We start from the raw sequence: 13,527 nt of genomic DNA, 5'->3' as shown, positions 1-13,527 counted from the left end.
AAAAAGAATCTGAAAGAAGAAAAACTATTTTCTTCTACGTGGAGTTATAGTGAAGAAGATCAAACTGGTCAAATTTTTTTGTTGATCTAAATGAGCTCTGGACTAAAATTTTGGGTTCTGTTTGGATCTTCTTGTTAGATCATTGCTCGGTCGAACTCGCATGCGTTGCTATCTCAAGCATGTTTGTCAATGTTAGTGATCAAAACTATAAGTCTTGATTTCTAGTCTACTATATCTAAGGTCTCGGACTAGGATAGAAAGTGTAGTTGAGCTCAAGAACTCCATGGAAATCATCATACAAGACGAAGGACTACTCAAGGAACCGGTGGATCTTCATCGACTAAAAGGTATGTGGAGACTTGAACTTATCTATCACTCAAAATTCTATTTATCTCCTATCTTGAGATAAAAGTCGTTTTGCTATATAGACTTAGATTATACACATTTGCTATTTCGAGCCGAGTTTATCTCGCCTATCTATTTCTTGAAATATGTGTTGGTAAGCTTTCGCTTTAGCCAAGATCATCTTTACCTAGTGAAAGAAAGTCATGACAAGTTTCAATCACTTTGAAAATTGCTTACTTTGACGAAAAATAGTTTGTGAATAACAACTATAGAATATCAACGTCCTCTAAGAATGTTTCAATGATTGAAATGAGAGTTTAGATTATATAACCATTGGAGGATATAAGTATTTTTGTGGAAACACATATGTATATAAGTCCTTATTCCTTGAACCGAAGTTTGCGAACTTTGTTGATCAAGAGAACCGGCATGGTGGCGTGAGCCAAGTCCGCAAACTGGCGGAAGTTCTCGTCCCGAGAATTTCTGCTGGAGTTTGTGAACTCCGTACGGGAACTTAAGTCCGCGAACTTGAGTAGGTTATATCTAAAAACTATGTTTGTGAACTTATTCTTATATAAACTAAGGAATGAAAATTGCAAACCGCGGTTATATAGTTCTTGAACCGATTCGAGCGAATCAAATCGTTTTTGCTTCAATTGTGTCTTGTGTAGTTACATAAGATTTCCTTGCAATTGAACAACTCTATAACTAGTTCATTTGAGTCACTTGAACTAGTTATGCTGAAGAAGAATATGGTTGATATGAAAGTGATCATATGGGCTAACCATTTGGTTGACTATTGTTGAACCAACAAATGTACAAGTTTGGGTACGGTTACACAAGCCTATAAACATGCATTTCATTTGTGTGTAACAATCTAGTTTTCAATCTAACGGTTGAAAGATATTAGCTTGAATCTAATCAGGTTTTCATCTAACGGTGAATATTGAATGCTTTGTTACCAAGCTAACATTGATTGCAAACCCTGATTTGAAAGACTATATAAGGGAGAACTCTAGCAACTGGGAAACCTAATCCCCACACCTTCTGTGTGATACTAGTTGTGCTAAGCTAGAGACGATTCTCCTTTCACCGTTGGTTTCTTCTTCTAAACCAGGTTAACGACTTAAAGACTTCATTGGGATTTTGAAGCCAGACCGATACTACTTTCTCGTAGTTGTGTGATCTGATCTTGTTGTTTCTATCGTACGAGTACAATTGTAATAATTGGCTTGAGATTGATATCTCTGATAGGCAAGATATAAAAGAAATCACAAACACTTCGTCTCATCGTTTGTGATTCCACAATATCTTTTTTCGCTGCGTCGATTAGGATTATTGTGAGGTGATTGATAATACTAGGTTGTTCTTTGGGAATATAAGTCTGATTTATCAATTGGTTCCTGTTCACCTTGATTTATCAAAAGACGGAAGAAAAATCGTAGGTATATTCGTGGGAGATGGATTTATCTATTACCGTAGACTTTTCTGTGTGATACAAATTTGTTTATTAAAGTCTTCGACTTTGGGTCGTAGCAACTCTTAGTTGTGGGTGAGATCAGCTAAGGGAATCAAGTACGTAGCATCCTGCTGGTATCAGAGACGTAAGAGCATAAATGTATCTTGGATCAGTGTGAGATTGATTGGGGTTCAATTACAGTTCAGACCGAAGTTAATTTGGAGTAGGCTAGTGTCTGTAGCGGCTTAATACAGTGTGTGTTCAATCTGGACTAGGTCCCAGGGTTTTTCTGCGGTTTCCTCGTTAACAAAATTCTGGTGTCTGTGTTATTTCTTTTCCGCATTATATTTTGTTATATAATTGAAATATCACAGGTTGTGCGTTGTTCAATCAATTAGAATATCTGACCTTTTGGTTGTTGATTTAAATTGATTGACACTTGGATATTGGTCTTTGGTACCATCCAAGTTATCTCTCTAGTATTTGATAAAGACTCGCAGATTTCTATTTGCTTGAGTATATATCAAATCGAGAGATTGAGATATAAACTCTTTGATATACTTTTTATCTAGATTGAGTATGACTGTCTAGTTGATTCTCTAGAAAGTATATTGGAGTTTGTCCATACAGATTGCTAAGCAAAACATTGGGTGTGGTTGTTGTACCCCCTCTTTTTCACTTCTTTATTAATTTCTCTTTACTGATTTTAGATGTTGTTTTATTAGGGGAAACTTATAACTTAAAATTAGAAGATTAGTTTTTATTTTCATGATTTTGCTTGAACATAACAAATCTTCTAATACCAGCAAAATCCCAACAGTCATTGATTTTTATCATGATTATAATTTCTTCGTGTTATCAAAAAGTACACACATGAGTTTTGCTTCGCTGGAGTAGATTGAAAGATTGGTTCATTTTACTTCTTCTCGAATGGTGATTATTATCTCAATGTGGTTATCAGCGGCAGTAGCAATAACAACACCGATGGATTTAATCTTTTCTATTTTATCAAAGTTTGTGAATATCATTGATCAAATTAGTAAATCTTCAGCCTTTTCCGGTCAACCAAAGATTTACAATTTTAAGATTAAGATTAATACTTTTCTGATCCTAATTTTTAGCACTTTCTGGATTTCAATTTTACGAGGAAAATTAATTAGTAATAAATTCCTAAGATACCCTTGCATAAAAAATTAATTAGCTAAAATCAGTTAATTAAGAACGACAAATGGCGGTGTTTTATTGGTCTCTTATACCCCCATATGAAATTTTCCCCCATCAAAAAATTTATCCAAGCCACTGGCAATTCAGATTTATAAATGGGATGGACTTCTAGGATTGGAGACCAGCCTAGTTAACTGCTTAGGATTCTTCATGCGACCAGTTCATGGTCACAGATTTTGGGGGTGACCTACTTTGCTTATTTGGAGAGTTTTGGCAACCTAATTCGACCGGGATCGAGCATGGATGCTTCTACAATTGGGATACCTATATAAGGAGCACTTCTTAACCTAAAATGGACATCTCATATTTCACTTTTGTTCTGCATTCATAAACTAGGGTTTACCCCTTTAGGGGAAGACCAAGAAATTGTGTAATCATGAATGGCTATTTTTATTGATTAGGATGAATTCAAAGTTCCGGTGTGAAACTTAATTATTATACAAAGTTATTTGAATTTTTTATCATATTATTGATTGTATTTTCTATATTTAGGGTTTATGATTGGTTTCTAGATTATTCAAGTGTACAATTGAATTAATTTGTTGATCGTTTTAGTGCTAGTAGAGAGTTGAGCGATCCGTAATTGTCGTGCATTTCCTACACAAGTAGAAATCACAAGACCTTGTAGATGGATTTTGTGAAGCGATTGTGCGTGAAGACAACACCAGTAAGTGAACCGAGCGTACTGAGTTTAACTGTTGGGATCAACCCAAATTGACAAATCCTAAAGCATTCGATTGGTCTACATCTTACAAGCGTACCTCAAGGTGGTTCAGTTAGATAGAATCCGGTGACTAAGTGTACCTGTTATCCGGTGATACAAGGAGTTTTGGGGATAGCTAAGCATATTTGTTATCCTACGGTTGATGATAATTGATTCTTACGAAAGGTAAACGAGTATACTATGCGAGCAACGTTTGGTAACGGCGAATGGTTCCTAATCATCTTTTCATATTATTGTTAATTATTTTTTTCACTTAATTATTCAACAATCCCTTTTTAGTATTTATTATTGTTTAGCTAATCCAAATAACATATCAATTACGCAGCTCTTTGTGGAAACGATCCTTACTACCGCTATATTACTAGTAATTAGTGGGAAATATATTGAACAATTTGTTGCACTTACGAGTCGTAAGTGCAACAATTTGTGGAAACGATCCTTACTACCGCTATATTACTACTAATGTGATGTGTGTCGTAAGTTACGACACACATCACATTAATTTGATAGTGAGTAGGGATGTACAATTGTGATATGAGTTTACTATCCAGAAGTAATTAATAAAACATCGTTATGAGGCACGTGGCTCTCATATTTTTGCGGTTGTCTTGTCATTTCTTTCAACTTCATTATACAATCGTGTTTGCAGTCATATGTCACTTCTTTCAATCTCATTATACTGTATTTGCAATTATGTGATCACTTTTTCCAATCTCATTGTACAATATTTGCAGTCGTATCGTCACTTCTTTCAATATCATTGTACTTTTTTTTTCCTGAGTGTCTTTTTACTTGTTGCATTTCCTTTTTACATGTTATCGATATGTCTTATAGTCACAACAGTAAATTGATTTTTCTGTATAAATAGATCACCAATCGTCTAACTATAAATAGATCGGTTTTGCAAACTTCCTTCTCCATCTACGATAATAAACTCATCTGCTGGCCAAATTGTTTTTTAATTAAAAAATAACACGTTCCTTTTAAAATTATGGTGGTTATTTTTGGGATCGAGTGATGGAAAAATTTCAAACAATGTCAGTGAGTCCCAACCTACAAAGAATTTCTTTTGTTCAATAAGGGGTGTACACAATCAGAATAATAGTGTATGTATCGCTGCAAAGAGTTGCTTACCTCTTCAACCCCCCTGGAATTCCCGTAGAAACTATCATAAGCGACAATATGGTTACCAACAAATATTTTATATTGTTTTATTCTAAGAGAATAGTAAATTGATTCTTATTTTTTTTTGCTTAATAATAAAATTTTATTGATTCCAAAGAATTGTAAAAGAGATGTAAATATAATTCTCAAGATGAAAATGCTTACAGGAAAGCATTAACAACACTCAAAATCAACCAAATATATAATATGTAACATCAGGATTTTCCATATGTATCATGAAAGGAGGTCTACTTAAGAAAATTCTCTTTTCACCTCTAGATAAAGTAGCTCCCATTTTTTCCATACCATCTGCAGAGAAATTGATTTCTCTGTAGCTATGAATAAATGTGAAACTAATAAGAACTTCCACTATTTTGTTCCATCTAGTTTGCACATACCATGGAACTTTTCCAGATGTAAAGGAGTGTATAACTGACATAGAATAAGTCCTAATGCACAGCTGAAAAAATCCCTCACTAGTGTCCCATTCACATGCATTTATTACTGCAAAAACCTCCGCCAAAAAGTTTGTACCAATACCCATCCCTCCTGCCACAACAATCAGTACTGTACCTGCATTATTTCTTCCTACAAATCCATATCCAGCTTCACCAGGATTGTTTCCTGAAGCTCCATCACAACACAGAAGAATCTGGTTACCAGTGGGGAAAGAGAAGGAACATTCCTGGATTTTTGATGTCTTCACCTTTCTACATTTCATTCCAAACTTTTTTAGAATCAACAGGTCCTCCACTGTATTCCACATACACCCCTTCATCCTAACTTCACATTCCTTAGTAAGTTGAATAATTTTCTTCTTCATCTCCTCTGCATTTGGATGTATACCATCATATACAACTCTGTTTCTAAGAAGGCACAATTCTTTCATGGTTATGTAAGCAGCAGTCATCTAGATTTCTTGTACTGCTGGACTTTTGAGTTTTGCCATAGTGAATACTTCCTCAATAGATAAAGGATTAAAGAAAGCAAACATAACACCCAACCATTGCCAAATTTTTCCACTGAAATTGCAATACCATAGTATGTGCTCAGTAGTATCTTCAGCCTGTCTGCAAAAAGAGCATCTTGAAGCTAGATTAAACTTTTTCTTTCTCATATTTTCATCTGTACTCCAAACCCCTCTCAGTATTTTCCATATATTGCTTGATATACTGGGATGTATTGAGTTTCTCCAAACCTTCCTTGTCCAATGTAATTGAGGAAATTTTTCCTTATACAGTTTAGAGCAGAAGAAGTTGTGAAATCACCAGTTTTTGTCCATGTCCATATTTTCCTGTCATTCTTCCCATCTACTACTGGAAAATCATTAGCATCTATTAAACATGAAATTTCAGAAGGAATGACCCACTCACTACCCCTTAATAAATGTTTCGCCTTGAGCTCGGGATTCTACAACATAAGAGAATTGTTGGGATATAATGATTTTAAAGACTGACTTGTGATCCATAAGTCATTCCATACTGAAATCTTTTCCACATCACCCACAAGCCATCTTGAGTTGTTAAAAATATCCTCAAGGACCCATTTAATTCCAGTCCATATAGAAGACTTCTTATAGTAATTAATCCAGACTCCATGTTTATCTTGAAATTTAGCTTGAAAAAACTTTGCCCATTCATCATCATCATTTTGCATCTTCCAAGCTAGTTTCATAAGGAGAGATTTGTTGATATCTTCTAAACTTCTCAGACCCAAGCCACCTTCTGCATATGGAGCATTTACCTCTTCCCATTTAACTGTTAATAATTTTTTCTTAGATGGATCACCAGACCATAGAAAGTTTCTGATTATTCTATCACATTCAAGTAGAACTTTATTAGGCCATTTATATACTGACATGTTATAAACTTGGATACTGCAGAGTACATGCTTCACTAATACCAGTCTTTCTTGGAAAGATAAAAGCTTACCCATCCATCCATGCATTTTGCTCTGTAATGAATCCACACAGTCTCATACATGGCATGCTTTAATTCTTCCTGGCATTAAATTAACACCCAAGTACTTATCGGGGAACTTTGATAGAGACATGCCACAAATATTAACAATTTGTGCTTTCCTACTTTCAGAAGTACCTCCAACAAAGCATTTGCTTTTTGTCAAACTCACCACCTGGCCAGATGATTGCTGGCAATCTTTCAAAACTTTTAATAATCTATCCACATTCCTCTTGTCTCCATTGCAAAATAGAAAAATGTCATCAGCAAAGAAGATGTGAGATGGTTAAATACCATTTCTATTGACCATTGGAATCAATTTTTTATCTTTCACCAAATAAGTTATTCTTCTGCTTAGAATTTCCTGAGCAATTACAAATAAAATAGGTGAAAGAGGATCACCTTGTTTTCAGCCTCTTTCAATTGAAAAATATCCTGCAGGACCACCATTTACCATCACAGAAATTCTAGTAGACTGAAAAAACACCTTTAACCAATGAATGAGCTTATATGAAAAACCAACATTGCTTGAAAAAGAAAGTCCCGACTGAGAGAGTCATAGGCTTGAGTGATATCCGCTTTAAACCTACATTCCCACCTGTTATAGTTGTTTCCATTTCATTTATTAGCTCAGAAGCTAACACAATTTGGTTTTGTATGTTTCTTCCTTTGATAAAAACACCTTGTTGGGGAGATACACCTTCTCAATCACTCCATTCATTCTATAAGAAATTATTTTGGTTATCACTTTAAAACAAAAATTACTTAGACCAATAGGTCTGAATTGGTTGGCTTTCTTAGCACCTTGAACTTTTGGTAAGAGTGTAAGAAAGTTTGCATTCATACCTTTAGGAATAAATCCTTTGCTCCAGCAATATTTGATTGCCAAGATTAAGTATGTACCAATTATATCCCAAGTGCTTCTGTAGAACCAACCAGCAAAACCATCTGGACCAGGGGCACTGTCTGGATCCATATCAAAGACATCTTTTTTGAATTTCTTCATTATTTGGGATAGCATCAAGCATAATATTATCTTCTTCAGTTATGACTTTGGGAATGTGTGAAAAATGTCTTTAGCAAAAGTCACTTCTTGCATCTTGAACTTGTTTTCAAAATAATCCACAAGAGTGTTTGATATTTCTTGTTGTGTAGAGACAATAGTGTCATCTGAATTTTCCAACTCTGTAATAGCATTGTGTAATTGCCTTAGTTTGATGGAATTATGAAAGAAACTGGAGTTAGAAGCACCATCTTTCAACCATTGAACTCTAGCTTTTTGTTGAGCTATCTCCTTATTTTGTTGTAAAAGAAGTTCTTGTTTGCCTCTAGCAGTTATAAGTTTATCCAACAAAACTATATCATCTGGTTGATTATCTGAAATTTTAGCATCTTGCACCACCTCTTTTTCTGCATTCTGTAACTGAGTTCTAACATCACCAAATATCTCCCATTTCCACACTTTTATGATTTGTTTTAATATTTTCAGCTTACTCAGAAAACTGAAAGCATGATTACCAGAAATTTCCTCTACCCAAGAATCCTTTATTAACTTCAAAAAACCAGGATGACTAAGCCATACTTTTAAAGCCATGAATGGGACATTAGCAGGTTTTGGAATGACTGAATTAACCCCAAGTAAAGCACTATGATCAGAAGTCCCTCTAGCACCCACTTTGTAGCACCAACCAGGATAGCATTCCAACCATTTAACATTGAACACTGCTCTATCTAGAATGCAGATGCCAAATCTATTGTTGCACCAAGAAAACTCAATTCCATACTTTGGTGCTTGAATAAGACCACAAGAATGGAGACAACTATTAAATTCATTCATGGAAATGGTTAAAGGGCTTCTCCCCCTTTTTTTCTCTTCTGCACACATAATGGTATTAAAATATCCAATGACCATCCAAGGTTTACCTAGAGAAGAAATAAATTCTAACTCTTCCCAAAGCTCTCTTCTATCAACTGTTAAACAAGCTGCATGAACTCCAGTTACTAAAACTCCCCCAACATCCACAGTAATAGCTTGTGCAGAATTAGAAACAACTGTAGGAGTAGTAATGTTAACATTCCAAAACATCCAAATGTTTCCCTTTTTATTTTCAGTAGAATTATGAATAAGTTTATAATGCATATTAGGAAGATTCAATTTCTTGCAGAAATCAGTAGTTACTCTTATCTTTGGTTCAGCAACAAAAACTAAAGAAGGACAAAAAGAATGGACCAAACTTTTTAACTTGTCTTTGGCTTTAGGTCTCCTCGAGCCTCTGAGATTCCAAAATAACACTTTCATTTAGATGATTGTGTTTGAGAAGAACTACTTCTCAGAGTACCAAATTTACTGCCATTTGAATTGATAGTTGCAGCTTGCCTTCTTGTTGTGACTTTACCCACATTATTGATTTTCTGTTTTGCAGGAGCAGTACCAGCTGAAATAGTGCCAATTTTTCCACTGGGAGGTAATACATTAACAGAAGCATTTATGGAAGGAGAACTGACAACAACCTAAATTACTTGTTCTAATGATAGATAAGAGAATTCATTATGTGATTCCAAAATATTTTCATTTATATCCTGAAGTATCTGAAATTTACCGGAATTGATATTCTCTACCTGTTGGATTGAGCATTCAGCATGACCCAAAGAAGGAATAATTTTTTCAATAACACTATCTTCTTCCATAACACAATCTTCTTCAACATTATTATCTTGTTGAGAAGTTGAAGGAATAACATCTAATTCTTTATCAGTAAAACAAACATCAAAACCTTTGTTCTTTTGCTTATTTGTAACTCTTCTCCAGACTTTAGTTACTTCTTTAGGTGCAGTTGGAATTTCCTGTTGTTGCTCCTGTTCTTTCCTTTTTGATCTACATTCAGCAACATAATGGCCAATTACAGAGCAGTGATTACAAAATTTTGGTAAATTTGTGAATTGCACCACCTGTTCAAAGATCCCATACTTAGTATCAACCTGCACCTTACTGGTAATGAACTTTGTTAAATCAATTTCAACTAAAACTCTTGCATAATACCCAGCTTCTCTCTTAAGAGTTGTTTCATCCACCCTTACTGGTTTACCAATTGATCTACCAATATGAATCAATATACTCTCCTTCCAATATTTTATACTTAAACCTGGAAATTGTACCCAAACAAAGGTTGTTGTTGATTTTTGATTTGCAGGATTAAAGTTAGGTTCCCAGGCTCTAATCCTAAGAGTTTGATCTTCAACTGGCCAATATCCCTCCCAAATATAATGTTTATCTTCATCATTATCTAACTTGATTATGAAAAAACCTTTTCCTAGAGGGATGCATTGAATTGTACCTTTTAATTTTCGTTGTTTCTTCAATATCTCCACAACAGAATCAAATTTGAGCTTAACTAGATCCAATCTACCGATTAAGCTATATCTCCATTCATCCAAGCTTTCATCAATTAAATCATAAGGAATGAAACATACTGGCTTGCTTGAAGGTTGTTCAGAATATGAAGTTGTTTGGTTTTGATTCACAGAATTATTCCCAAAATTTTGTGGAACTGTAAAAATTTGTTTCAGATCGAGATTCCATAGTTTGATGATAAAGAAAATTGAATTAAAGATGAGAAAACGATAAGAATCAAACTCCAATCATTAGATCTAATCAGTACTAACACCTAGAGTTAATGGATTAGACACAGAGATCGAAAAACAATGAAGAACTTTCAACCAATTTGATCGCCTGAGTTAACCCCGATTTACAGAGCTCTCTCCCTAAACAGTAAATTGATTTTTAATTGTTTGTAGTAGGAGGAGCTGGTAAAACAAAATTATAAAATAAAGACCCAAATGCGATTTTATTTTTATAACAACAAACATACTTGAATGGTTTCCTTGTTTGATTTTGATATTGCTTATGACCATCTCGAGTCTGAAACTTTATAGTAAAAGAAATCCAAATGGATCGGCCGAAAGGAAGACCGAAGGGAGGGAGTCCTTTTTATGCCAACTTTTTTGTAAAATGAAACCTAACACAAATGAGCAATTAGATAAAAAAAATTGAATAGAATATTCCTAAAAGATTCCCGTCACTAGTAAAATTCTGTGTGGTTTCTTTGGTTACTTTTTCACGAGACAAAATTGTTCCTCCCTTTAATCCAATAACTATAACCCTTTAAGTATCATATTTTTTTCAGGGGCATAGTCATTATGCAGTCATGAAAAGTGATACTTTCACTCGGTTTCAGGAAAAATGAAACTTACCCCCCGTTTCAGGGAAAAGTGGTACTTTCGCCCATGTTTCAGGAAAAGTGGTACTTTCGCCCCCGTTTCAGGAAAAGTGATACTTTCGTCATGTTTAAGGAAAAGTGATACTTTCGCCCCGTTTCAGGAAAAATGATACTTTAACTTTTTCAATTTGGAAAATTGAAACTTTGAAAGTATCTCTTTTTCTGTAACAGAGGTAGTATATGCCTAAAAATATCGTTAAAAAAATGCATAATGAATTATGGAGCCATCACAAAGGATGCATAACAGTTTATACCGTCATATTTTGGTTCATGTATCCACTAATTTGGTTATGCAACCACTAAAACGATGTATATGCCTCAAAAATAACATTCCAACAAAAAAAGGATATATAAGGCGTAAGGCTGCACAAGAACCGGTTTGGAACCGGTGTACCGTACTGGAACCGGAAAAATCGGGCCGGAACTGAACATGAACCGGAGTAGACGATACATGGACCGGGACTGAAACTTGAAAGCGGAGTAGACCGGTACAGGCATTGGTTCTGGAGGACTATTGGCTTGTACATGACCAAAAAATACGGTTGATATCAGTCGTTAGATTTTTTAATTAATTTTTAATCTTGGTCGTCCATCCTAGGTATTTGAGTCATATTATCTATCGATTCATCTTTTCTTATTCATTTTTCTTCTTCTTCAAAGCTACACCGAAGAGGAGATGGCGACACTGAAGATTGAATAGGAGAATTTGTTATTTTTGATATAACCCAACTTGATCCACATCCAACAGCAGCTCCTTCACCAGCTGACTCTGAATCCAGATCTTTTCTACATCTACCAGCTGTTGAAGATGGAGATTAAATGAAGATGATTATGCTGATGAAAAAAAAAGAATATAAGGATCTGAAAATGGTGAAGGTAACAGAGATTTAAGGTTTGTAAAGGAAGAAAAGTTGATTGTTTATGTCAATTGATTAATGGGTTGGTGACTAATCGAAGATGAAGTTATATTACGGATGATTTGAGAAATCAGAGAAGAAGAATTGAAGTTCGGGTTTTGAATCTGGTGTTGTTGGAGCGAGAATAGAAGATTGGGTTTATTTCTTGTTGCAATTGAAGGAATTACTGGCTCGGTTGATCTATGATTGTCTTATTTAGGGTTCTGAAATAAACGTTTCTTTTTCTTCTTCTATATATTCTTTTGATTTTAAGTTTTTTATCGGTAAGAATCGTATCTTTTTGTGTGTATATTGCTTGTTCAAAGTGTTTTTTTTTTTGGATTTGGATTTTTTGGATTTTAAATTGGTTGGATGGTGAATGTTAAACTGTAATGGATGTGAATCTGATGCCAAGTTGCGGCCAACGTTTGATTTACTGCCAGGGGTTTGAGTTAATTTTCATATGGCAGCAAGATGAAATGTTGAGATCGATTTCTGCAGGAAACAAGAACTGATGCTGGTGTAAAATCTATAGCTGCAATGTGAGACAGGGAAGGAAAGATTAGTTATGGATAAAAACCAGATACCGGTCTAGAATCGGACCGGTACCACCGGTACAGGTACATCATTTGTACAAGTACAGGTACAAATCCTCAAAATGAGGCACCAATCAACTCCAAGTACAAATACCGGGTTCATAAGAAACCCGAACCGTACCGGCTCATGTGCAGCCTTAATAACGCGTTATGCAACGCTGTTTCGTCTATCTTCGCTCGGCCTTACCCACCAACGCTGTATATACGTCTCCAAAACATAGATGATGCTTGATGCGCACCAACAACTTCATCATTACCTACATAAATAAAAGCAGCTGTAAGATCAATTTTTTCTTGTTTACTAAAATTCCTAATAACCATCTTGAATTGAATTAAGAGAAAAAAATTTAAGTAGTAGATGGATAACAAAATCAAAGAATTTGAGTAGTAGAGAGATAATAAAATCAATAAAATTCAATTGATCGAGACTAAGGTATGTTTGAGAATAAGAGAGTTTTTTTTTGTTTTTTTTTTTAAATATCTATTAGGATCTAACGGTGGAGAAGATAAAACCTTCAAGAATAACAGATGATTACGATGAGGTGTGAGAAAGGCGTAAAAAAAATCAAACAATATTGATATGAAAACTCAGTTTGCGTAAGGCGTCGCTTAGCAATAATTAAGCTAGAGCAAGCCAAAAGCAACACCATAGTACTAGAAAAACAATTGGCATTCGCCGAGCGAAAGAAAGAAGCAAATGCGGCAAACCTTTGTGAGTATAAGTTCTTTCCGAAAGCATGTCAATCCCTAGGGGTGTAAATTCGGGCAGGCCGGGCCGCCCGACCCAAAAACTAAGACAGGCCGGGCAGGCCAGGCTTAATATTTGTGAGCCCGTAAAAAAATTCAGGCCGGACAGGCCGGGTACAAGTAGATAATTTGCTACC

The 13,527-nt window shown here is 35.0% G+C and overlaps 2 protein-coding genes across 2 annotated transcripts; both read right to left on the bottom strand.

Moving 5' to 3' along the window:
• Positions 1 to 5,106: 5,106 nt before the first annotated feature.
• LOC113360423 lies at positions 5,107 to 5,826 on the bottom strand. The gene has a single exon (XM_026603932.1). It carries the CDS (start codon positions 5,824 to 5,826, stop codon positions 5,107 to 5,109), a length of 720 nt encoding a protein of 239 aa, XP_026459717.1.
• Positions 5,827 to 7,919: 2,093 nt separating this feature from the next.
• Positions 7,920 to 12,964, bottom strand: LOC113360422. Its single transcript, XM_026603931.1, has 4 exons — positions 12,835 to 12,964; positions 9,494 to 10,422; positions 9,214 to 9,385; positions 7,920 to 9,079 (listed from the first exon to the last, which is right to left on the bottom strand). The coding sequence occupies exons 1-4, from the start codon at positions 12,962 to 12,964 to the stop codon at positions 7,920 to 7,922; spliced, it is 2,391 nt and encodes a 796-aa protein (XP_026459716.1).
• Between the last annotated feature and the right edge of the window lie 563 nt (positions 12,965 to 13,527).

Source organism: Papaver somniferum, chromosome 3, assembly GCF_003573695.1.
Source record: "Papaver somniferum cultivar HN1 chromosome 3, ASM357369v1, whole genome shotgun sequence".
Classification (NCBI taxonomy): Eukaryota; Viridiplantae; Streptophyta; class Magnoliopsida; order Ranunculales; family Papaveraceae; genus Papaver; species Papaver somniferum.
This window is presented reverse-complemented; position numbering and strand designations above follow the sequence as displayed.